The following is a 27,750-nucleotide window of genomic DNA, read 5'->3' as shown; positions in this document are numbered from 1 at the left end:
ATATACTGTATAACTATAAAAAGACTTATATCACCCTGTTCAACATAACATTTGCAGAAACTTTGAACTTTTTTTCAACTACCCAATTAGGAAGATCATTACACAACTTGGTCACAGGTGGAATAAAATTTCTAGAATACACTCTAGTATTGAGCCTCATGATAAAGAAAGCCTGACTATGAGAATTAAATGCATGCCTAGTATTACGAACAGGATGGAACAGTCCAGGAAGATTTACATGTAAAGGATGGTCAGAAATATGAAAAATCTCATGCAACATGCATAATGAACATATTGAATGACGGTGCCAAAGATTAATATCAAGATCAGGAATAAGAAAATTAATAGACTGTAAATTCCTGCCCAACAAATTAAGATGAGAATCGGCAGCTGAAGACAAGACAGGAGAACAATATTCGAAACAAGGTAGAATGAAAGAATTAAAACACTTCTTCAGAATAGATTAATCACCAAAAATATTAAAAGACTTTCTGCCAATCTTTTGTGCAATTGAAGATGACACAGATCTAATGTGTTTTTCAAAAGTAAATTTGCTGTCGAGAATCACACCTAAAATTTTAAGTCATACAAAGTTAAAGACATTATCAATGCTGAGATCCAGATGTTGAAGAGCCACTGTCCTTGACCTACTTACAATCATAGTTTGAGTTTTGTTAGGATTCAACTTCATACCCCGTAATTTTCACCATAGACTAATTTTAGCTACATCTCTATTAAGGTATTCAGCAATCCCAGATCTACATTCAGGGGATAGAATTGATGCAAAGAGAGTAGCATCATCTATATATGCAACAACCTTGTTTTCTAGGTCAAACCACATGTCATGTGTATGTAAGATGAAAAGTAATGGGCCAGGAACACCAGATATCACATTCCTATACTAATTATGGTGACCACCAACAACAACGCTTTGAGATCTATTACTTAAAAATTTAATAATAATGCTCAGAAATGACCCACCCACTCCCAAGTGTTGAGTTTGGAAACAGGGGCCTCATGATTAACACAGTCAAAGGCAGCACTAAAATTAAGGACAATCATACAAACTTCCTGACCATAATCAAGGGATATCTGTACAGCATTAGAGATTGTAAGAAGGGCATCACATGCTCCAAGGCCTTTACGAAAACCAAATTGCAAATTAGGGAATAGATGATTGCCTTCAGCAAACCTATTAAGACGTTTTGACAAAAGACGTTCAAAAACTTTAGATAATACGTGAGTTATGGAAATTGGTAATCAGTATGACTTGAGCTACCACATACAGTACACATTTACTGTACATAGTGGAGTAACATTACCAATTCTCCAACAAGTGCTAAAAGCTTGTCTTCTTGCTAACTTCCGCAAAATGACAGATAACTTATAAGTCTTTATAAAAAACAAGGGAAAAATACCATTTGGATCTACACCTTCATAAGCATCAAGGTCCATCAACAGAGTTTTAATTTCAGGAGATTGAAAAGCTAAACTAGTTAGTTTTGCCTCAGGAAAACAGGAATGAGTAAGTGCTTACTGTCAAACACACCAGCGAGTGATTAAGCCATCTGGTTTAAGTAAAGGAGGAACTGTTGCATCTACACCAAAGAGTGCAGAATTAAGGGTAGTCCACCACTTATGTTCCTGGGTTGTACCAGAAAGGGTTTTTTTTATTCATGGTTAAATTGTATGCCTTTTCAATTGAAGCTACACCTCTTGCCCAGCGATGAGACATCCAGTGAATAACACTAACAACCACAGTGTGGCTAGCCAGCACCTGCCTTGCTTTCAGTCTCAGAAGTCTTAACTAGTATCCTATTCTCTTAACATCATTCGTCATTGGGGGGGGGGGGGGGGCACATATATGAACCCCGAATATTGATATAAAAAATGTTATCACTAAAATCCCATTTGTATTTATGAGTCTCCCACTCTGATGGTTGTGGGTCATTAGGGAAAGAAATAGGAAATTTAAAAACTCAAAATGATATTCCTTTTATACGGTAGACTCATCTCTTCATCTAATTCTTCAGTACCAAACCATCGCAACTGTTTAACTTGATTTTCCATGTTTTGTTTACATATCCTTTTCAGTACCTATCGCACAGTATGTTTACAATTTACCCAACACCGTTTATTCCAAATAGGAGAAAAATTAAACCTGAATCTATCAAAAAAATATCAGTTAATAAAACAAGAAACGTAAATTTCATTTAACCACATCTATAGCAGTTACTTGTTTAGCAAATACAGATTCTGTATGCCACTGAGATGCTGCAAAAGTTCTTTCCAAAGAAAGATTCCTATGAAATTTCCGCAAAGTAGCTGTAGGCATACTCCTAATATCATACATCCTAACTTTCCAGTCTTTAATCCCACTTGGATAAACCTCCTTGTGAGCCTCTTTAACCAGTCTTTTAACCCGAAAAGGCATAGCATTTTTGGAAAAAGGGAGATTAGAACTTCTAATCCCAAAAACAAATTAGGAACATTACCCGTAACGTCTGCAGTTTTGGCCAATAATAGTGAACAGCCCTTGTCAGACAAAGAAACCTATTCTGTGATGTAATCCTAACTTAACTTTACAAAGAGGAAAATTCAAATTGTGAAAAACTTTTGTCTTGAAATCATTCCTAGCTCTGAAAGCAGTCTCAGAAGTCCCATCTGAAAAAAGTCTATCTAAACGAGTCAAAGACTATAAATCAGCTTTCGATATTGATAACATGTGAATTTCTCTTTGATTAGATTATAAATAAACTTACTATGGAATTTGAAAAAGAGAATATTTTTACCCATAAACAGAATCTCTAGTATACCAGTTTGAAAATCCATTTGAATTTAAAAATTTCCTCTTACTAACATTATGGGCTCCAGAGAAGTAATTAGATCTGAATCAATAACTTACTTAGGCAATGAATTTGTTGTACTGTACAGATCACAGAAAGTCTCGATATGATAGCAGGTTTCAACACTAAATGAGATTCTGAAATAGTAACTTTTCCTTCAACTTGAGATAGTAATTTATCTATTTTATCTAAAACAATTAAGGAAATTAAGGGGTAATTTTCATCTCAGAGGAAGCCGCTTCTGATGACTTATAGTGGAAGAATGAGAAGAATCAAAGCTTTCCTTAAGTAACTTATTTGGATACTATTCAGAAATAATTTCGTAATAATTGAAAAGGAGATGGCCCACCTCATCAGAGTAGGGCTCTTCTACATCAACTTCATCTTCCTGTTCTGAAAATTTCTCCCTTCCCATTTGCTTACCATTTCTGGTTATCATTGTGACTCTAGTAGCATCTATATTGACTTCATTAGAGAAAACTCAAGATGTGCTGATGGCCGAGCCTATGAGTGAAGAATGTGCACTGTCATCTGATACATGTTGCAATTAATCAGTAATAGAAACCATAAGATATGCCCACGCCATTAATGTAAGACTTAAGTGGTTGCTTAGTATTGCTTACTTCAGCAAGTGGGGGATGTTAGGATCCAGACTACCAGGAAAGATTTCTATCTCAGAATAGAAAAATCCACAGGAGCAGATTAGATATTGGAAATATGAGTGGTGCACAGATACAGAAGCAGTTTTAGAGTGTGAGGCTCTAAGAAGGATCTTGACTCTGTCATGCACTGTGCACCGTCTGAACTTTTACCCCCTAGTGCACTAGAACCACTGGTCAAAATTTTAGGAATTAAGCTAGAGATTGAAACTAGGCAGGTTAGGTTAGAATCTGTTATAGGTTGAAAAATAATAGGGGATTCTTAGATTATAAAAATTAAGCTAAAGAAGTCTAGATCTTAGGAAGCTCATTACAGTCAAAACCTGTAAGTTTGTTAAAAACTAAGGGTTTGTTAACAGCTGCAAGCTTGTTAATGGCTGGCATAGCATTTTGAATTTCTTTCAAACTATACTCATCTAGCCTATCATCCCCTGAACTAAAAGTTGGTTTCTTTCATGTTTGGAACTACTGTACCAATTTGTTTGGTAACCATTTGAGCATACTTTTCCATAAGGAAAACAGAAAGACTTTTGTAATCTTCACAATGATAATCCAAATTCCAATACTGTCTATAGCATAAGGGACAGAAATGAGAATCATGATCCCCTCAAATTAATTCCCTTGAACAATCTGCACTTTAAAGGTGGGCTGACAAGGTAACAACTACTTTCTATTAAAAAAGGGCTACCCCAACTGAAACAAAGTGATTGGGTTTGGTTTTGATCAACTGCTGTGCTACTTTGTATTAGAGCTTTATTGCCGGGCTTTTCACAATTTATTTTCGCCTCATAAATGTGCCGTTCCATTTTAGGCACTTGGGCGGGAAGTACCCGTGACGTCACAGAGACACTTCAGCGAGAAGCGGATGTAAACAATCTACAACATATAGGTTTTCTAGAATAGAAGATTTGGCCTTTTGGAAAAAGTGATTTCGTATCGATTGTTTGAGATTTTATTCATTGTAATGCCTCGCAGATGTCTTGCAGCGGGGTGCTCAAATACAGGAGGTGAAAATTTCTCCCTGTATTTCTTCCCGAAGGATGAATTAAGAAAACAGTTGGTTCGCTCGAGTGCAACACACACAGGCCGAATGGATGCCCAATGGCTTTAGAATCTTCAAATTTTAATACGTGTACATTACTTAAGAATTAAGAAAATAGTGGATCACTCTAGTGCACACACAGGCCAAATGGACGCCCAGCCAACCCTACTATCATCATTATAGTAACAAAATAATCCATAATATTGATTATAAAAATTATTACAAATACACCTATCTACATTACATTTCTAACGCCAGGTTACGAAATCCATCAATCAATCAAATATCTGCTACTTGTTGGAACTTAAAATTAATTTTGCGATGGTGAAATTAGATATTTTCTCTTAATTTTCACGCTCAATTTCAAAGCAGTATTGTTCTCTATCTCTCTCTTTGACCTCATAGTGACATAAAAAGACTATCAAACCTATCATGTTATTTTACCGACCTTCATAATAACACTGACGATGACATTATATTAAGGTCAAGATCTTATTAAAATCCTTGTCTGTATAAGCACGAAAAACTTGAGATTTACCATCAACATTTTCATTTGAATTCAGCCCTGTTATCTTTGCGCTAGCAGAATTTGCAAATCCAAGCTTGGAATAAGCATTTCACAATTACATATTCTCAGAATATGCATTCCTAGTTCTTTGGTATTTTGCACGCATATCTAAAGCTATCAGAATCAAAAGTCCATGGTGTTCCATGAACCAGTCATATAGTGCTTTCAAGTTGATGCTCTAAATACATAGGGACTTTTGATACCAAAGAAGTGTTGTGCAAATGCACAAATATACTTTCTCTAAAATAGATAATAAAAGTTCTATGTTAATTTTCAAGGGAAATGTAACTTACGAAAACGTTGTTTTTTGACCTTGGATTTATTATCAATATATAATGCGTTAAACACATTTCATCCACTAACTCTAAGGATTAATATAAAAACAGAATAATAACATTGCCTCTGGTTTGAGTCTTCAGCTTATATAATGAGTATTTTAAATGACGCTTTCATGCATGTGTTGTAAACAGAGCAGAATATGGCACTAAACAATTGGAATGATAGACATTCAAGTGAAAAAAAATAAGATAAAAATTACTAAAACTCTCTGTCTCATCCTTACATGTTCGCACATTAACACCATCTCTATATAAAATTTTAATATATAATTCCTTCAATTATTTTCCTTCCTCTCATCAATTTTATCTAATTACTTTCAGCTTATTATTTTACTTTAATAAAATTTTATTGCTTCCTGTATAATGATTTAGAAACATTTTAGTTTAAACACCTAGAATTAAACAATACTTTGTAGTCCTCAATATTTCATGAGCTTATATCATTTAATGCAGATTTTGTATAGATTAATTTAATGCATGACATTCTATTAATTGCAGAATTTGTATAGATGAATTTACTCTGTATTATTCTTTCCAGCATATGAGAGCTCTGTCCAGAAACACCTAGCGTGTTCTATTTTTAGCTACCTCCCCTCGAAGCCGACATCTATTTTTTTTTAAATGAATTTTTTTCTCTATACATTATTTCTTAATGGACACATTTCAACTTGGCTGGAGTTTTCCTGGCTACTTTCTTTATGTGGTTCAAACCGATATGGTTCCAGAATTGGTGATGACTGATCCTCATTATCTGCTACATCTTCTTTGTTCACATCATCCAATTCTATAGAAAAATTACTAAAATCTACGCTGTGTTGGCTGACTTAACTTATTTTCACATGGTTAGCTGCTTGTAAACAAACCGGCTGGCGGAGTCAACTTGTCTCTACGTGATGTGACACAATGGTGGAGCAGCCTTTGCCAAATCTTGCGAGTCTGGTGTAATTACGTCAACAAGCGAAAATGCGGCCGAGTGTTTATCAATTTATGGTTCCGAGGGAATTATAAATAGATACTGTTTATTTTTTCAGTTATTTAAGGCATGTCAGCCATCCTTTAATTACTAACAAATCCCAGAGAAGACATGCCAATAATCATTACTAAACAGTTCTTTTCATCTGGAATGGGCTACAGTTAATTGTTGTTGACACGACACGAAGACTGAAGATAAGGCAGGTGCTAGCTAGCAACAACATGATTGTTGCTATTAGTCACTAGATGTCTCACTGGTGGCCCAGAGGTATGACCTCTTGATGGAGAGAAGACAGAAATTTCTAGTTTTTTTGGGGTAGTGTCGATATACAGCAAGTCTACTTTGAGAACAAAGCAATATGAACATCAGTGGAGATTCATAGAAATAACTAACATCCCAAAATAATATAAGAATTGTGATGCAGCATAGTGACTCAGTAAATAAGACACACTGAACTAATAAAACCAACAGGTGTGTGTGTATAAGGCCAAAATATGGATACTGGTAAATAGCCTAGACTAGCTAAGATTAGGCTACCTCAAAATTCTGGTGCAAAAATTTCTACACTAACCAATTATACACTAAGCTTATACTAACACCTAAAATACAAACAAATAAGAATGATAGCATTTATCGTTCAGGTTTGAATTAACAACAAAACAATTATATAAAGCAAAATACTGTACAGTACAATACTTGAAAACTATCTTAATGAATTAACAAAACCCTTTATTGATCATTAATAGAACTTTACAATACTGTACAGTAATATTACTAAAATGATCCATAGGTTGTATCATTGCATGAATGCAATGTATATGTCAATGTGTATGCACAATGAATGCTATGTGTAAGAGGTATGTACTATAAAAAACATTTTACCATTGCACAATGAAAGTATGAACTTGCAATGCTTATATTTTTGAGTATCTATTTTTATGGGGTCTCCGAGAGATTCCCTATTTGCACTCTTCCCACTCAACGTGTGTAAGAAGTTCTAGCAACCACTCAAAAGTGTGCGATAATTGGCAAATGCAGATATGGATTGTGAGAACATGCGAGAGATTACTGGGAATGTATTTCATACTTGTTATAGAATTTCAAGGTTTTGTAATACCAAGCTTAATAGCTAGAGAATTACACCATAGCAAAGACTAATTTGCTCTCCATATTAAACAAATCCCACGAGGGAGCACCAAAATCACACTAAGGGATAGTACGATTAACCAGTACAGTACTGTACTGACATAAACCTCAAAAAGTAAAAGACCATTTCCATAAAAAATGCCATATAGCTTTCAATATTCTTGTCACAAAAAATAAAAAACCTCTAACTCAGTTATTCAGAGAAACACCACTTTCACCTTTAAAATATCAGACCAAAAATTAGTACACTAACTGTATGACAATCAATTTATCTTTCTTCTCTGACCTAGAGCTGCCGTAAGCCATAAGAAATGTGCAATAATTACAGAAGAAAACCTTGCACTTGTATACACATTCAAAATAACAAGACTACATTTACGTGCTAGAAAAAAAAAAAAAAAATTATGGAATGTAAACTAACTTATTATCAGCCGCTCAAGTAAAATGTCTTCCCCGGAGACAAAAAACATAGAAGACCTTTAAAATACCCTCAACATATTCTAACACACAGCTTTAGTTTTTCTAGCAAAGCCTTAATATCTACATAAAATAATATCAATAATATTTTGTATAAAACATAGCGTAATGAAAGCAAGGTAATAACAATAAATACAAATCATAATAAAGAAAATACTTTCCAATATTAATAAAATATCAATGGTGTGCTTGGCAGTTATGGAGCTCTTAAAGTGGAATACAAATAATTTGAGCATGAAGACATTACCTCTCTAATTATATACAGAATGGCAACTACTATATATACTAATTTGGTATAAAATGAACTTAGAAATATACAAAGACTTTCCAATGTAAGATACTTAATCAAGATCTCACAGTCAGCTAACGATAAGGCAAATGTACATATCACCAACTCTTCAATACTCATGGTATCTAATCTAACACTACTTTCATTTAAGTCTAATAAAACAAAATAAACTATCGCAGGAAATACTTAAATAATCATTATAAAATTATAAAAAGTTATTTGGAATGTCACAGATCACATATACAAAATACCTTATATTTAGTCAAAATCTTTACCATTGACTGTTATTATGGAGAGAGCATACCAAATTTCCTTACACAGAATAATCTTGGATTTTGGTATGGGGAGGCTCCGTCATTAAAACTACCGTCTCATATGGTGCGCATTCTTCAACATGAAGTAAGGAACATAGCCACCCGTAAAACCCCTTTTCAGGGTCGCTAACATCACACCACCAAGAATCGTATGATATGGAAATCTGTTAACAGAAAGAAAAATTTCAATTATATTCTTAGTAAAATTGAGACAACAAAGATGCAATATAAAACTTATAACTTCAATTATTAAAATATCTCCAAGATTCATAAAAGCTGGTGTAATTTTTTTTCTTTTTAAATTTACCAAAAATTAAGTAAAATGTTATTCTATGATTTTCACAAATTCAATAAAGTCTTTAAATAAAAAATAATCTTTTTTATTCACATTCTAGGCTAAATTGAATTGCCTCAGAAAGAGGACAAAATATGACAGCAAGTGGTACCACTGTCTATACTACTGAGAAACGCCATGTAAAAATAAAAAATTTTAAGTAATTTTTATTTTTCCTAATATACTTACCGAGAACTACTGACCAGAGTTTTGTGTAGGGTACCCTCAATCCCATTTTCTATGGAGGCCTACCCCGGCATTAAAGAATGTGCCCCGAGGGTAGGCTTTGCGCTAGGTCGATGTCCGCTTGGGTCGATATCGCCAGTAAGTTCTATTGATGTAGCACAATACTTGCAAGGGAAGAGAGGCACTCGGGGAAGGAAGGGAGGGCCATTACCCGAAAGTAGTTCTCGGTAAGTATGTTAGGAAAAATAAAAATTACTAAAAATTTTTTATTTGTTCCAACACGAATACTTACCTCGAACTACTTTCTTAGGAGACTTACACTTTAGGAGGCGGGAGTGCTATTCTGACCTACAGACCCAGTAAGCGGAGGCCAAGAGGCCTAGGTATAATGGTACATACTAGAAAACGGACGAGAGGGTAACTACACAAAGAGCTCACGTTAGTGTCTAAGTACTCACCCTTTGAAAAACTTCTTCTGATGTTGCATCCAGTAACGTAGTTGTGAAGAACGTGTTATCCAATGGTACAAGTTGGTAATCTCCGATGAGGATAGGGAACAACTGGGTAGGATGAAAGGAAACGCACCTGTGTCTCCCGGTTGCTATCCGCGATTGAGCCTGGGGCTTTTACCATTAAACCACTTGGAGGGCGGAGATGACTGTTCCAATGGAGAACCCGTCTAAGGACTTCCTCGAGTAGTCCTTGAGGTAATGGGCAGTAAAGGTCGACTGGTTAGACCAAGTACCTGCCCGAAGGATCTGACCCACTGCCATGTTTTTCTCAAAGGCTAAGGACGTGCTCAGACCTCTGATGTCATGAGGTCTGGGGGCGCCTGGCACAGCCAGACCTTCTTCCTTGTAGGCCCTGGCAATAACTTGTCTCAACCAGAAGGAAATGGTGTTCTTGGATACTTGTCTCTTAGTAACACCCGTGGAGACGAAGAGGCTCTTGATGCCTGGCCGGAGATGAGCCGTTCTTTCAAGGTATTTTCTAATGGCACGGACAGGGCATAATTTTAAATCCTCAGTCTTACCCGTCTTAGGGATGGCTGGTATGGAGAAACCTTCGAATTTAGGATCCCAGACAGCTGGGTTCTGGGTCTTCGCCACAAAAGAAGGAACGAACTTGAAAGATACTTCTTTCCACCCCTTCGAATGAGAGACTTCATACGACAGCCCATGGATCTCACCTACTCTCTTAGCGGACGCCAAGGCCAGCAACAAGACTGCCTTGAGAGTGAGATCCCTGTCCACGATATCTTTCAAAGGTTCAAAGGGGGGGCCACTCAACATTTTCAGGACCTTAGCTAAGTCCCACTGGGGCACCTTACCTGGTTGTGGGGGGCAGGACTGCTCGAAGCTCTTGACAAGCATCGCGATGTGCCTAGAGGACCCCAGGTCGATGCCTTTCAGGAGGAAGATTTGGCCTAAGGCGGCCCGTACCCCTTTTATGGCTGGGATTGACATTCCCATTTTGTCTCTGAGATATACCAGAAAATCCGCTATGTCTGGGACAGAGGCATTGAGGGGCTTTATATGCCTCGCAGCGCACCACTTCGTGAAGGAGGCCCACTTAGCTTGGTAGACCGCAGCTGAAGATCTTCTCAGGTATAGCGACATTCTCTTAGCAGTGGCTGAAGAATACCCTTCCTTCTTCAGGAGTCACTCGATAGTCTCCAGGCGTGAAGACGTAGGGACTGTGGGTTGTCGTGAAGTCTGAGAAAATGTGGTTGATGTAGAAGGTCTGACCTGTCGGGTAGAGGCCACGGAGGTTGACTCGCCAGGTCTTTTAGGTCTGCGAACCACTCTCTCTCCGGCCACCAGGGCGCTACCAAAGTCATCTTTAAGTTTCGGGCCGTCCTTACTCTGTTGAGCACTTGTCTTATCAACGTGAAGGGGGGAAAAGCGTACACGTCTAGGTTGTCCCACCTGTGCTGAAAGGCGTCCTCCAAGGCTGCCTTCGGATCTAGTACAGGAGAACAATATACGGGGAGCTGGGCATTCAGTTTGGTTGCAAAGTGGTCCATCACCGGGGAACCCCAACGTTGGATGATGAGCTTGGCTACTTCTGGGAGGAGGGACCACTCTGTCCCTACTATTTGGCCCACCCTGCTGAGACCGTCGGGCAGCACGTTTTTCTTCCCGGGAATGAACCTTGCTAACAACACAACCTGGTTCTCTTCTGCCCAATCTAGAACCTTTATGGTGAGATCGCACAACTCCCTTGACTTAAAACCTCCTTGCTTCTTTATGTATGCTACTACCGTGGCGTTGTCGCACATCAACGCCACGGTGTTTCCCCTTAGTAGATCTGCGAAGTGTAGGCAAGCCTTCTGGACTGCCTTCAACTCTAGGACATTGATGTGGAGTTCCTTTTCCCCGTCTATCCAGGTCCGTCGCACTGTCTCGTCGAGGAGATGGGCTCCCCATCCCTGGTTGGAGGCGTCTGTGAACAGTAGTAACTCGGGGGGGTCGTTCGCGAAGGGCATCCCCTTGAGTGAGTTCGACCGGCAATGCCACCATTCCAGGGAGGGCCTCGTGTTTGGTAGAACTGGGATTAGTACTTGTTGCGAGTCCAGTTGGCACCAGAGGTTCTTCCGGTTCCATTGCATGGCTCTGAGTCTGATTCTCCCCTGGGGAACCAGTTTCTCCAACGACACCAGGTGCCCTATCAGTCTTTGCCAGTCCTTTGCTCTCCTGGGGCGCCCCGATAGGAACGGGCGAATGATTTCCATGAGATTGTTTATTCTGTCTTCTGAAGGGAAGGCTTTTCCCAGAATGGTATCTAGAGTCATTCCCAAGTAGGTCATTCTGGTGGATGGGGATAGGTTTGATTTTTCCGGGTTGATCACGATGCCCAGATCCTTGCAAAACTGGAGGGGTTTCATCTCTTGTTCCTTCAAGAGGTCCTTCGAGGAGGAAAGAAGCAACCAGTCGTCCAGGTACCGGATGAGGCGAATGCCTCGTTCGTGAGCCCACACCGAGACAGTCGTGAAGACACTCGTGAACACCTGGGGCGCTGTTGACAATCCGAAGCAAAGGGTCTTGAATTGCAGGATCTGGGAACCCCATTTCACCCGGAGAAACTTTCGACTCGAGGGGTGGACCGGAATTTGGAAGTAGGCGTCCTTGAGGTCTATGGTCATCATGTAATCTTTCTCCCTCAAGGACAGTAGGACTGACTTCGGAGTGTCCATTTTGAAGTCTGTCTTCTTTATGAACTTGTTGAGAGCCGACAGATCTATAACCGGCCTCCAACCCCCAATCCCCTTTTCCACCAGGAACAGGCGACTGTAGAAACCCGGGCCTGGATGTAGAATTTCTTCCATGGCGCCCTTCTCCAACATGGAGGACACTTCCTCTTGAAGGGCGGTCTTCTTCAATGGGTCCTTGGGGACCAGCCACTCCGCCCGGCTGGCCGGGATTAGAGGGGGTGGTTCTGCTAAGAACGGTAACCTGTAGCCCTCCTTCAGTACGGACACTGTCCAGGGCTCCGCTCCGTGAGCCTTCCATGCTTGCCAAATTAGTCTGAGGCATCCCCCAACCCGAGGCTTGGGCGGGGATAGGGGGCCTCTCACTCTATCTCCTTCTGGAGGAGCGGCCTGAACGGCCTCTCTTGGAGGCAGAATAACCTGTCCTAAAGGAGGCTGAAGATGCTGGGGCCCCTCTACGGGGGGGCTGAGGCGCTGAGGACCAGGAGGAGGAAGGAGCTTCTCTCCTCGTCATGCTGGGGGAGGCCTGAGCCGTCGCGGCACTGTCTAAGACCGACCTCTTGTAGGGCGGTCTCCTTGTAGGCGTAGGCCTGGGGGTGCTTAAATCCTTCCTCTTCGACACCTTCTCCATAATGGTCTCTAAGTCTTTTAAGGGGAACAAGGAGTCACCCCACAAGGGCAGGCTCCTCATGGCCCGCGCTTCCCTGTCTGGGACCTTTCGGGACACCTTAGCCAGGATGGTGTCTCTCTTGCGGAGTACCCAATTCGCTGTCAAGGCGAGAGACTGGTACGTTAGGAATTTTAGGGTCTTGCCCCCGGAGGTAATAAGTTCCCTCAGGAAGTTCTGCTGTTCCGGGTCCGTGGGGTCAAACGTGGCTTGCACCCCTACTAAGGTGGAAGCCCACCAGTCCAGCCAAGAGGAGACGTGCACCAGGTCCCCCGACATTTCTTCCATCATGGCGGCCTCCGATGGAGAAAATCAAACTGGGGCCGAAGAGGCTCTATCCTCCGAGACGCCCTGACCCAGGATGTCAAGGGAAGGTTCTACTTTGCAGGGGCCTGGTAGACGCCCTTCCGGTACATATACCTAGCCCTGAGACTTGAGCCCCTGGAGTAATTTTGAAGAACTCTGAGTTTTGGGGGCCTCGGCATTACTAGCCACCAACCCCTTGTCTACGTATTCTTGCCCTAGGACAAGATCCCGGGCTAGAGGGAGAGCCAGAGAGGTCTTAGGCTGGGTAGGGGCCTGCATTAACCGTATAAGGCTGGACCTCCAGTAGTCCTCGTCGGTAGCTGCAGGTTCTTCAATTTTATGATGCCTCCTGATAAGGCCAATCACCCTTCTATAGGCCGAGTCCTCCGTCGGGGAACCCTCCCTCGGCTTGAGCCCGGGGAGCCGGGTCACCGGGCACACTCACCGGACGCCTTGTTCTTGATGCAAGGGGCGCTGCCCTACCGAGGTACTGGACTTCTTCGGCGGAGGCTTCCGCACCAGGGGCGGGGGTTAGCGCAGGCATCGTCGACCCAGCGAGGACTAGCGTCCGCTCAAGGTCTCTGGGGGACGAGGACGCGGCTCCCGTGGGCTGACCCGACAGCAAGAACCGTTCCTTCCGACCCGAGGGCCGCACCAGCTGGGCTGGTTCGGCCAGGCTGCCCGAAAGGAAGCGCGATTCCCCCTGCTGGGCGGGGTGAACCGGAGGCTTCGCGGTCTTATGCCTGCCTGTAGAGTCCTCGCGAACTTGCCTGCGAGGGTCAAAACCGTGCTTGGAGGGAGGTCTCCTTGGCGAGAACTCCTTGGACCGGCGGTCCGGGGAACAACGTACCTCTGCTTCACGGGGTACGAAGACCCAATCGCCATCCGGTGACCTACTCCTTCTGTATTTTCGTCTTGGAGAGCGGGAGCGTTTCCTGCTGTATCTGGAGCGCGATCTTGAACGGGAACGCCTGCTCCTGGACTGCTCCCTCCGACGGCGATGTTTCCTCCTGGCGTCTTCCCCCGACGAGTAATACTCCTCTGAAGAGCCCGACGACACTGCACTTACCGTACGGCGGGCGGGAGCGGGAACCGCGGGGGACTTCGTGACTCGTTGAGTGCCCGAGGTAGAAGGTTGTAGGAATTCTTCGGGAACTTCCGTGAGCGGGGTTGGGAACGAGGTTTGACGCCCAACGCCAGGAAACCAGGGATCCAGGCCCTCTTCCATTCGCAAAGGGGACCTACCTGGTGTCTTAGGAAGTTTCCAACCGAAGGCATCACTCCCTGCAGAACCTAACTTACCCTGGTTGTCGCCGCCTGCCGAAGACCCTGAAACACAGGCCCACGAAGGGGGCAAAGACACAGACACAACGTTACTACCCCACAAGGGGTCATCGGAGGACACGTGCCCCCCGAGCACAAGGGCCGAGTCTCCAGACGCACTGCTGGGCTCTTCACTAGCCCGAGAAGGACCCGCAACCCCCACTGCACATTCACTAGATTCTTGGGGAAGATCGCTCGGTTCTTTCCCCACGATGGACTTACCTCGGCCCCTACTCTGGGTAGGGGACGGCGAAACAAGAGGCCCCGTCGGACCGTTCACTGGGTGACGGTAGCGGCGAAGTAACACTAGCCTTCCTGGGTGAACGTTTCGACGATTTTCTCTTCTTTGTTCCGTAACGTACCCACTGGATATCACTCCAACCTACACACTCGGGGCACGTATCCGATGACGAACAAACCTTTCCCCTACAGGAGGAGCAAAGGGAGTGAGGGTCCACTTCAGGCTTGGAGAGGAACGCTCCACACGATTTACCAGCTCTAGGCCCAGGACAACGGCGGATTTGGTCCATAATGCACAAACGCAAGACACAGGAACGCAGGAAATCAAGGAATACACTGGGGAAGCACAAGGGTGGAAGGTGAACACACAGGAACACCAGGGATCAGTACACAGGAACACAAGTTACCACGCGGGAAACACGTGGGACACACACAACGCACACAAAGGATCGATAGAGAACGAGAGCACACGTCGCGACCAGAGAACTTACTGGCGATATCGACCCAAGCGGACATCAACCTAGCGCAAAGCCTACCCTCAGGGCACATTCTTTAATGCCGGGGTAGGCCTCCATAGAAAACGGGATTGAGGGTACCCTACACAAAACTCTGGTCGGTAGAGAGGAGATTACAGGTAACTCCTAAGAAAGTAGTTCGAGGTAAGTATTCGTGTTGGAACAATTACATTTTTAATGAAAAAAAAAACATTATTTCAATATTTACACAGGATTGACATAGCAATCGCCATGAAGTAAGAGCTTTTCGACATTAAAATAAAAATGAAAACAACCACACCCAATCAGCCGTATTACAAAATCTCGGTGCAGTGATTGACAGCTGCTTCCATTTTAGTGGTAACACCAAAGCCTTCAGAATCTTAGGTCAAAATTGTTGAAAATAAGACAGAACAACTGAGTAGGGAGTTGGGTAACACATACGCAAATGCTAAAAATTTGTGAAATATTGATTTGCCCATCTGATAAAGAGTACTTTCCACCCTTACCCAGTTACCACTCTTTTTGAATGGTTGACTCACTGCTCATATACTTCGAAAGATCGATGATTTTTTTTTTTTTTATTTGATCAAACTTGCTAAAGCTGACCGTATACTGTGCTTTGATAAATCTTCTCTTGCCAACTCACAGTCCCTATAAGATCTATCATTGGGCAGTGAGCTGATCATGCTTTATAGAAAACATTGGTTATGTACATGTGCTGAACATACACAGTATGTACAAAATCCTATTTTTACACCCTTTCCTTAAACTTTCAAAAAATGGTATTTTTATTTTAAAATAAATTTTTAAATATACTTACCTGGTAGTTACATATATATAGCTTAATCCCGCCGATTTGTTGCGTTCACGGCAGAAATTCAAAATTCACGGCAATCGCCGAACAGGTGATCATACCCGTGCACCCTCTAACCAGGTACCTGGAACTATTCCCATCAGTCCTCAGAAATTCCATGCCCCTGTTTTCAGAGAGGAGAAGGGAGGGACCTTTTATATATGTAACTACCAAGTAAGTATATTTAAAAATTTATTTTAAAATAAAAATACCATTTTTAAATATGCAACTTCCCTGGTAGATACATACATATATATAGCTGATTGACACCATTGTTGGTGGGTTAAAAAACAGCAACCCCGTCGGGAATTCGTAGAATTATTAATCGCCACAAATTAGCTGTATCAATAATCTGGTTCCTACCTGATAAGGAAGCTGGGTTCATAGTTTTCTTGCCTCATTTGCCTGCATTCCTTGAGAGACCCAGCGATCCACCCAGGGGGCTGTAAAAAGTCTCTGTGGGGCTGTCACACGGTCCTCGACCTTAACAAGACTAGACCACCACCCTTGCTAACTTGGCATACCTGATAAGGAAGCTGGCTTCATAGGTTTTTCTGCCTCATTTGCCTGCATTCCTTGAGAGACCCAGCGATCCATCCAGGGGGGCTGTAGAAAGTCTCTGTGGGGCTGTCACACGGTCCTTGGCCTTAACATGACTAGACCACCAACCTTGCTACCCTGGCATAGCCATGAACAATGATCTGACCCCCTGATCCATTAACATACTAAAAAACACATTCCATAAAACCTAACTTAGACTTGCATCCCAGGCTGTGGAAGGTTGCAGCAACCTTCACAGATGACCTATGAGAACAAGTTCAAGAAAAGGTAAATGTATAAACAAGGTTATAGGTTAGAGGCAGTGTTACCTTCTCCAAGTATGGTGCTGGAGGCAACGTACGGACCCAAGGAACAACAATCCTCATATTGGGTCTTTACCTGTTTAGGTAACAATCTGCGAAGATTGATTTGCTTCGCCAAAATGTCGCTTCCAAAATAGTTTTTATAGACTTGTTGTGTCTATAAGCCATCGAAGTTGCCACAGCTTTTACTTCGTGTGCTTTGACTTTGAGGGATGGGAAGCTTTTCTCGTCACAACTCTAGTGAGCTTCCCTTATTATATCCTTGATAAAGAACGCCAGTGCATTCTTTGACAAGGGTAGCGAAGGCTTCTTAACCGAGCACCAGAGGTTATCTGCCTGTCCTCTCAGGTTTCTGGTCCTCTGCAGATAAAATTTTTTAGGGCTCTTACTGGACAAAGGCCTCTCTCCTTTTCCCGTCCTACTAAATGAGATAACCCTGGAATGGTAAAGGATCTGGGCCATGGTTGTGAAGGATTCTCGTTCTTGGGAAGAAAACCTTGTCGTAGAGAGCAGATTGCATTCTCTCCATTGAAGCCCATCTTTTTGCTATTGGCTTGCAATTCTTCTATTCTCTTGGCTGTCGCCAACGCAACCAGGAATAGGCTCTTCTTAGTAAGATCCTACCATGAAGCCTTGTCAAGAGGTTCAAACCTGCTCGAGATTAAAAACATCAGGACTACATCCAAATTCCAAGATGGGGTTGGGTTGTCCTTCCTCTTAGCGGTCACAAAGGATCTTATAAGGTCCGAGAGATCCTTGTCTCCTGACACGTCAATATGTCTGTGACGGAAGACGGAGGCTAGCATGGTGCGGTATCCCTTGATGAAGATGGGGTTGGGTTGTCCTTCCTCTTAGCGGTCACAAAGGATCTTATAAGGTCCGAGATATCCTTGTCTCCTGACACGTCAATATGTCTGTGACGGAAGACGGAGGCTAGCATGCTGCGGTATCCCTTGATGGTTGATACTGCTAGTTTCTTTTGTGTTGTTAAATGTAGCAGAAAATCTGCCAATTGAGTTAGAGAGGTATTGGAAGAGGAAATGTTATTAACTCTGCACCATTCTCTGAACACGTCCCACTAGATTGGTACACCTTGATTGTGGACGTTCTCCTCGCTCCCGCGATTGCTCTTGCAGCTTTTCTCGAAAAGCCCTTCGCTTTTGCCAGTTTTTCCGATAGTCGAAAGGCAGTTAGATGAGAGCAAGGATATTTGATGGTATCTCTCTATATGTGACTGTCTGAGTAGATCGTTCCGACAGGATAACGACCTAGGGGTGTCTACTAGCCACTCCATCACTTCTGTGATCCAGGGTCTCATGGGCCAGAAAACGGAGCTATCATGGTCATGCGGGCGTTGTTAGACTCCCTGAACTTCTTCACGACTCTGTCTAGTATATTGAAAGGGGGGAAAGGCGTACGTGTCTAGTCTTTCCAAATCCATGAAGAAGGCGTCCACTGCCACTGCTTCCTGCTCTGGGACTGGAGAGCAGTAAACAGGTAACCTCTTGTTCTCTGCATCGCAAAGAGGTCTATTGACAGTTCTCCCCACAGATTCCAAAGCCTGCTGTACACCTCGTGAAGTAGGGTCTATTCTGTCGTGAGAACCTGTCTTCCTCTGCTGAGAAGATCCGCTGACATTCTTCTCTCCCTCTATGAAGCGGGTTATCAGAGTTATATTGTTCACTTTTGCCCACAGCAGGAGATCTTTGCTGCCTCGTAAAGGGAATCTAAACGAATGCCTCCCTGTTTTCTGATGTAGGCCAACGCTGTGGTGTTGACTGCGTTGACCTGTACTAACTTGTTTTGGACCTCCTCCTGGAAGCGTATTAGCGCTAGAAGAATGGCCACCAGTTCCTTCATGTTTATGTGCCATTTCTTCTGATGGTCTTCCCATAGACCCGAGATCTCGCCCTTCCCCAGTGTTGTACCCCACCCCACGTCTGATGTCTGAATAAAACACTAGGTCGGGGTTCTTCTGATGAAGTTCGAAGCCTTCTAGTAACTTGTTGGGGTCGTCCCACCAACTCCACTGATTCCCATTGGGATCGGAATCCACGTCTCTAAGTCTTGGTCTCTTGTTCAATAACTAGACAGATGGAATTGAAGTGGACATAGATGTAGTCCCTTGTAGATCCTCCCGACACTTTCCTACAACCTGGCTCTGATTAGCCAGTCGTCCAGGTACATCGAAATTCGTACCCCTTCCAGATGTAACCAGCAAGCCATGTTCGATACCCGTGTGAAAACGTAAGGGGCCGTGCTTAGTCCAAAACAAAAGTGCTCTGAACTGAAAAGTTGTAGCGTGATGTACAAATTTCAGATATTTCCTCTAGTTCAGGTGAATTGAGACAAGAAAAACCGCGTCCTGCAGGTCTATCGACACCTTTCAGTCACCTTGTCTGGTGCCTGCTAGGACTGACACAGATATTTCCATAGCAAACTTGACTTTGCACACGCACTTATTCAGTGGAGTTACGCCCAGAATGGGTCTCCAATCCCCCGAGTTCTTGGGTACCAGAAATAGTCTGTTGTAAAATCTCTCTGAAGAGGGGTCCTCTACCACTTCTATTGCTGCTTTTGACAGCATCTGGTTTACCTGCTCTTGAAGAGCTACTGCCAGTAGTGGGATACTTGTGTCTGGAGGTTGAGTTCACTTTTTGGGTTTCGGTTGCTGTTTGGGGTTACGAGGTTGCCCTCCAGCAACCATTCTCTGTCCTCTTCTAAAAAGGGTCTCCCACAAAAGGGCTGACGCGTGGGAGGAGCTTCCTTCTCCTTCCTGGTAAAAAAGTTAGCCGGAAGAACTTTCCTCGCAGGCCTTGTAAACAGATCTTGCGTTGCTTGTGTGCAAGAGCTGCCGCTAAGTCCTTCACTAGCTCTGAAGGGAAGAGGTAATTGGTCAAGGGAGCATACAAGAGCTCTGCTCTCTGAGCGAGTCAATCCTGACAACAGGAAAGAAACGGTATAGCTCTTTCTTAATAATACCTGCTGTGAAAAAGGGCTGTGAGTTCGACCGACCCATCCCTTACGGCTTTACCGAGACAGGCAATAAGGTGCAACTGCGTCTCGTTCTTATCGTCTGTGACGTCTGCGAGGACTCCTAGAGTCCAGTCCATCAAGCTGAAGACCTCGACTGTTCTGAAGATGCCCTTCAGCAAGTGATCCATCTCTGACGTGGACCACATCACCTTAGCCAGAGTCATGGCTGATCTACGCGAGGCGTCAACGAGTCTGGAGAAGTCTCCCTGGGAGGAGGCAGGAACTTACAAACCGAGAACCTCCCCAGTCTCGTACCACACACTGGATCTAGAAGCCAATCTCGTAGGAGGGAAGGAAAAGGTTGTCCTTCCTTGTTCCTTTCTCTTGAGAATCCAATCGTTCAGAGTCGGAAAAGCCCTCTAGACCGATCTGGCTAACACTGTTTTCTTGAAAAAAGAAGATTTCTGGGGTCTACCCTTCAAAAAACTGCGAAGGTGGGCTCCGAGGTACAGCCTGCAAAAAGTCCTCCAGATATAAGTCCACCAAACCTGCAAGTAATCTTTTAAGATCTGCTGCATGAAGAATTTACTACATTTCCTCATCTGAGATCTCCTCTAAAGGGTTAGCGATCTCCGATGTAGAACAAGTGGGAGAAAAACACGCCTCGTCTTGCCTGCTTGCCTCCCGCATGCGTCCAGCCTGCTGCGAGGAAGCGTCATGCTTGCGTACGTCCTGCATGCGTCCCGCATGCTGTGAGGGAGTGTCATGCTTGCGTGCATCATGCATGCGTCCAGCATGCTGCGAAGAAGCGTCGTGCTTGCGTGCGACCCGCATGCATCCAGCATGCTGCGAGGGAGAGTCATGCTTGCGTGCGTCCAGCATGCTGTTGCTGTGCGAGCTCCCTCTGTTTGCGACTTGTAAACGTTAAACAGGGACGTAATGGACCGTTGAAGCTCTGACAGGCATGCTGCTTGCAGTGCGTCCTGCATGCGTCCAGCCTGCTCTATGACGTTCGCGATCTTGACACGGGGAAGCGTCCTGCTCGCGTGCGTCCAGCATGCTGCGAGGGAGCGTCAAGTATGCCTTCAGCATGCTGCGAGGGAGCGTCAAGTATGCGTCCAGCATGCTGCGGGGAAGCGTCCTGCTCGCGTGCGTCCAGCATGCTGTGAGGGAGCGTCAAGATCCTTGCCGCCTCCCGTAACGCGTCCAGATCGCTGCTAGGGAGCGTCCAAGAGCGCTGCAGCTCATGTACATCTTTGCCGCGAGTCCGCGCTTGGAACTATGACGTTCGCGATCTTGACGCGGGGAAGCGTCCTGCTCGCGTGCGTCCAGCATGCTGCGAGGGAGCGTCAAGTATGCGTCCAGCATGCGTCGTCAAGTATGCGTCCAGCATGCGTCAAGTATGCGTCCAGCATGCATCAAGTATGCGTCCAGCATGCGTCAAGTATGCGTCAAGTATGCGTCCAGCATGCTGTGAGTGAGTGTCAAGATCCTTGCCGCCTCCCGTAACGCATCCAGATCACTGCGAGGGAGCGTCCATGAGCGCTGCAGCTCGCGTGCGAGCAACTCTCTTCTTGTCTAGCAGGAAGGGAAAAATGTAAAACGCCAGCTTCATCGGGGAGTTGCGTCATCCGACGGCGAGCATAACACTTTTACCTCGCCTTTCCAATGGCGAGGGCGAGCGTCCTGGGAAGCGTCAACAGGTACGCTCGAGGGGCGACTGCTCGGGGGCTAACGCCTCACGCCTCCCTTCACCTGTCGACTTTCCTTCTCCCAGGGGTTGGGGAGCATGGAAGAGGTCTAGGGCTAGGAGAACGACAGGTCCGAGCAGCCGTACCCTCCACTGCACTGCGTCATGTCTGCGTGCCACTGAACACTAGCACTTTTAACTATTTCACATCAGACCATAATTAGACCTGCCCGTTGCGAGAGATTATACTGTTTCGCCAAGGGCTAGAATAAAAATTCAATAGGCAATACGATTAATATTAGTATTCTCAATATCGAAATATTAAATAACGATACAAAGTATTGTGAAACTGTAACGATCGTCAAGAGTACTATGTAGCGTAAATTGACTGTACGTTAGTGAAATCTCTATAATAAATCGATGATTAACTAAAGGAAGTATACTAATAGGACAAATATTTACTTAAAAAATATATTTCCCTACAATATAAAAATTAAAATACTTATGCTTACTAAGTTAGTATTTTCTTTACATTTCTTGCAAGAAAAAGAAAAGAATTTACATATTTGCTAGTCATACTACGCAGTTTACGTCACATGATTTGTGACGTCATAGCGCTGGCGGAATGATTTCTTTCAAGGCATTCTGCTAAGAGTTTACGTCATATGATTTGTGACGTCATAGTGTTGGCGGAATGATATCCTTCCACCATCATGTCTTTAAGAGTTGTTCGTTAGTTTTAAAGTAGGGGGAAAAATTCCTTGATCCTATCCCTTTCAAGCTTACGAACATAGCGATCATATTCCAAAAGAAAAATACACACATGCCCTCTGCATTTTAACATACTGTGTGGGGATCAAGAGCAGTTTTTGGAAGCCAATCTTGCAGCCCTACACACAAAATCTAACAACAGAGGAGCCATCTTGAAAATCAAGTTAAATTAAATTGCCCAAGTTGGACCAACAAAAAAACTATCTTATTCGAGTGAAAGAGAAAGGAAAATCCAATATCAGCGAAAGCCATCAAAAACAAAACAATGGGTACTTCACCAATTTGTAGTTAAAGAAAACCCAAACAAAGTAGAGCGAATTTCCGACGTGTTGCTAGAACGACGGCAGGGAATTTCTGAGGACTGATGGGAATAGTTCCAGGTACCTGGTTAGAGGGCGCACAGGCATGATCACCTGGCCACCTGTTCGGCGATTGCAGCGAATTTTGAATTTCTGCCGCGCGCGCGACGAATCGGCTGGATTAAGCTATACATATGTAACTACCAGGGAAGTTACATATTTAAAAATCTATTACACTAAATAAACTACTTCTATACTTTTTTCTATTCTCTTCACAGTCCTAAATCCTTATAATTTCATCAACACCATCTCTTCCCACGCCTACTGACGCCTCTATCTTGATCTTTTAAATCAATGCTTCTCAATTCATCATCTCCTATTTCACCTTCATAATCCTCAGCCATGTAGCCCTGGGTCTTCCAACTCTTCTAGTGCCTTGTGGAGCCAAATTGAAAGTTTGATGAATCAATCTCTCTTGGGGAGTGCGAAGAGCATGCCCACACCATCTCCATCTACCCACCATGATCTCATCCACATATGGCACTTGGGTAATCTCTCTTATAGTTTCATTTCTAATTCTGTCCAGCTATTTAACTCCCAATATTCTTCTAAGGGCTTTATTCTCAAATCTATAAAATTTTTTGGATATTTTTTTCAGTGTCATACTATGACCCATGTCCATACAGTAACACCGATCTCACTAAACTGATTTATAGCCTCATTTTTATATGTAATTTAGGCGATTTGATTTTCAGATTTTACCTAACCTAGCTATTGACTGATTTGCTTTCATCAATCTTTCATTAAACTCATTCTAAAGACTGTATTAGAGATCATAGTTCCTAAATAATGAAATGATTACATATCATTAATCCTTTCTCCTTCCAATGATATTTCATCTTCCATTCCATATTTCGTTCTCATCATCTCAGTCTTTCTTCTATTATCCTATATCATATTTCATACATTCTGGTAAGCAAGCAGTGCAAGTCCTGTGGCGTTTTGCTAATAAGGACAACGTTATCAGCATACTCTAGGTCAGCTAATTACCTGTTACCAATCCAGTCAAATCCTTCTCTGCCCTACCCAACTGTTATATGCATTACAAAATCCATGAGGATAAACAACATTGGTGACAACACATTCCCTGGGAGTACTCCATTGTTCTGGAAATTCATTTGATAGGAGTTCACTAACATTTACTTTGCACTTGCTACGCTCATGTACAGACTTAATCAAATTTACATATTTAAGAATATCTCCATAATAACACAGGACTCTTCACAAAATTGGCTGGTGCACACCATCAAAGGCTTTTTCATAGTCCACAAATGCCATCAGAAGTGAATTTCTATATTCTACACATTGCTGTACCACATGTCTTAAAAGTATATTTTCATGACCACTGACGCAAGTGTGATGCCTCTGTAATTATTGCCATCAGTTAGATCTCCTTTTCTTGCCATATTTTGCCTAGTTTAACTAAAGTAAAACATTCCAATCACAGATTCAACTTATACTATTGAACTTTTGATACCATTCGAAAAAATATAGGCTTGTAAAATCAATTAAGCTAACTGTAGTCACTAAACAAAGTAAAGGGCAAAATTTTCAAACTGTGAAGAAACACAAGATCACTGGCCTCTCTGCCTCTCAATACAGTAATATGCTTGACACATGTGTGTTCTGAGTGCCTTCCAAGTTTTAAATATGGTAGGTCTGGGAAAACACTGATCACTGGTGTGTCTGGTGATATTATTAATATGGGTAAAATAATAGATACACAAATTAAAATAATAATTATATAAATATATACTGTATAAATACATACTGTATATATATGACAATTTCTAAGTAAATTATATTTTTCCTAACATACCACGTCCCAACAGTGGGAGCACTCTATCGTATCTCTACTGACCAGAGATTTTCCTTACCCACAGGCCACCAACCCCCAATCCCCTTAACACCTGCGTGACTTCCTTTGTTTCCCAGCATGCCCCAAGGGTAAGCTTAGGCCAGCTTTCCATGTCAACAACAAGGAAAAGTGGCAGATGATAAATGAGCTTGAACCCCTCCCAGGACTTGAGGGAGAAGTCCTTAAGGTAGTGGGCCGTAAAAGTCGACTGTCTTGATCATACATCAGCCCTCAGCATCTGGCTGACTGCAATGTTTTTCTCAGAGTCCAACAAGGTGCTGATGCTCCTAATGTCACGAGGCTTGATGGACCTGGAGGAGACTTTACCCTTCGTCAGGTGCGCCCTTCGGACCCTTTCCCGGAACCAGAAGGAAATTGTATTCTTCGATACCGCCTTCTTCAATATACCTGTCGTCACGGACAATCTCTTTATAGCGGAGGTCCTTGAGAGATATTTCCTCACTGCCCTCACCGGGCACAATAGAAGGTCCTCCTGGAAATTTGTCCTGGGGATGGCGGGGATGGAGAACTCGAAGCGGCGGTCATCTACTGCCAGGTTCTGCCTTTTTGCCACGAAGGAGGGGACGAACCTGAAGCCGAGAGCCCGTGGAGTTCGCCTATCCTTTTGGCTGAGGCCCGGGCGAGAAGGAACACCATCTTTGGGGTCAGTTCCGTCAGTAATTTGTCTTAGAGACTCGAAAGGTGGCTTCTTTGGGGAGTTGAGGACTTTGGTAATGTCCCACAAGGGGGCCGAGAGGATCCTGGGGGGGGGGGGGGGGGGGCAGGACTGCTCGAACCCCTTCACCAGCATCAAGAGGCGCTTGGAGGAACTTTGGTTCAAGCCCTTGAGGGGGAAGACCTGGCTCAGGTCTGCACGTAATCCCTTCACTGCTGGTACTGACATACCCCGGTCGAGTTGAAGATGCACAAGAAACTTCGCGATGACCGGGATTGAAGACTTAAGAGGTTGAAAGCCCTCTTGTTGCATAATTTACCAAAGGTTGCCCATCCCATCTGATATATGGCCCTCGAGGATTGCCTTAGATTGAGGTCATCTGGCTTACTGCCCTCTTGGAGCACCCCTCTCTCCTAAGTAAACGCTGGAAAGTCTCCACGCGCGAAGGGAGAGGGTTTGCAGGCTTTCATGGGACTTCTGGAAGTGAGGCTGCCTTAGCAGGTTATGTCTTAGAGGCAGGGGTCATGGGGGTTTGATTGCCAAGGCCCTCAGGTCTGTGAACCACTCCTTACTGACCCCACGGAGCTATTAGGGTCATTCTAACCTACTTTGCCTCCCAAAGCCGGTTCAGGGTTTGGCGCAGAAGGGTGAATGGGGGGAAGACGTACATGTGGAAGATGCCCCACAGATGTTAGAACACATCTTCCAGAACTGCTGCTGGGTCCAGCATTGGGAAACAAAAGGCCGGACATTTTGCGTTTAGTTGTGTTGCAACGAGGTCCAGGCACAGCAATTCCCACTTATCACCGCCTTTACTGCCTCCTGATGAAGGGACCATTCCCCGGTAACACTTGACCCTTCCTGCTGAGGCCGTCCGCGACTATGTTCATTTTCCCGGGATGTACCCAACTATCAGCTCTGGGGTGTAGAAGTGCCTGTACTTTACTTCCGGGAAGGTAACAGCTTTGATTCGCCGTAGGGTGGGGCCTGTTCAGGCATTTTGGTTCCGCGTTGGCGGTGGAGATCCTGTAGAGCCGCTGCCCGATGTGCGGCAAGGGAGGGAGGACCAGGGAAGGTCGTGCCTCCTTAGGGGCTCGCAACCGGCAGTCCAGGCTGGTGTCGACCTGCATTGGAGGAAGTTTGAGAAAGGTCACTGAGCCTTCTAATTAAGCCCAACACCATCTGGAAGGATGACACTTCCTCCACCACCTCGTCCTCTTGGTGGTCCAGGGAGCCCAACTCTGAGACACCCTCACCGGCCACGTGGGACCCATTCAAAGCACCCTGCCATGGGTTTGGGCATCGTACATCCCTGGGTTCTGGTCTCACTTCCGAGGGAGACCTGTGCTGCTTCCCTTCTCTTCAGCGCTGGAGCGGGGTCTGTGGACCTGGAGTCATAAGAGTAGGTCCTCGAAAGGTGGTGGCTCTTTGAGTAGTCCTTTGTTCTTCCCAAGAGCCGAGCGCCGGGGGGTGGAAATACAGCGCTGTACACAAGGAAAAAGTCTTCTTAAGGGGTTTGGAAGACTGGCTCCGAGACTCCTCAACCCGGGAACGGATCCTTAAACAGGGACCTGAATGGAGTCCTGGTTGTACCTGAAAAGGACACTTATTCCCACAGGGTCAGATCGGCTTCTGAACGCCGCTGAGTGGGAGATGCAGATGCTGCTCCGAGAGCGGAGAGAGGCTCCTCCGTCTGCGGAGGAACCGAGGAGCAGGTCCCTAGCAGCGGGTAACCAGCCGTAAGGCCGCACTGAGCGTAAGATTGGCAGCTCCTAGGACCCACCGGGTCCAAAATATCCTCACCATTCCATCGGAGGAATGTCGGGTTTGGCCATGTGGTTACCACGGAGGCCTCCGTGGGGATAAGGTTCATCCGCTGGCCGAGCCGCGCAACTCTGAAGCAAGTGCTCACAGTTGGACATTACAGCTTGTAATGTACCCACAACATTCTCTTGTTGGGGAGGCTGCGCTGAGCGGCGGATTGACGGCCATGTTGGCCGATCCCCAGTAGGCAAAAGCCTCCATGGATGGGGAAGCGAGAGGATCCAACCGGTCCTACTACCTCCTCTGCCACCGTGGGCATCCCTGGAGAAAAAGAAGTCCCCAAAACACTGGGTACTGTCGAGCACGCCTAAGAAGGACGAAACCGACTACCGTTTCACGAGGGCGGCCTGTCCTTCTTCGATGTCTTCGTGGCCATCTTGGCCCATTGGGCATCGCTCTAGATCACACACTCAGCACACCTGTCAATCTGGGAACATACACAGCCCTGACATGATGTACACAAC

The 27,750-nt window shown here is 44.2% G+C and overlaps 1 protein-coding gene across 2 annotated transcripts in view; it reads right to left on the bottom strand.

Moving 5' to 3' along the window:
• LOC137650070 (uncharacterized) overlaps positions 1-27,750 on the bottom strand; it is a 640,515-nt gene that overhangs the window by 457,605 nt on the left and 155,160 nt on the right. Inside the window, exon 9 of one of the 2 annotated variants that reach the window (XM_068383132.1) lies at positions 161-8,816. The exons of the other annotated variant lie outside the window; for it this stretch is intronic. Within the exon in view, the coding sequence (XP_068239233.1) occupies positions 8,652-8,816 (165 nt within the window). The 3' untranslated portion in view covers positions 161-8,651. Of the gene's footprint in view, positions 1-160; positions 8,817-27,750 lie in introns of those variants that run through there. 2 annotated transcript variants of the gene reach the window in all.

The sequence above is a fragment of the Palaemon carinicauda genome, chromosome 1, assembly GCF_036898095.1.
Source record: "Palaemon carinicauda isolate YSFRI2023 chromosome 1, ASM3689809v2, whole genome shotgun sequence".
NCBI classification, from domain to species: Eukaryota; Metazoa; Arthropoda; class Malacostraca; order Decapoda; family Palaemonidae; genus Palaemon; species Palaemon carinicauda.
Note: the sequence above shows the minus strand (reverse complement) of the source record. Positions and strands in the feature narration are given on the sequence as shown.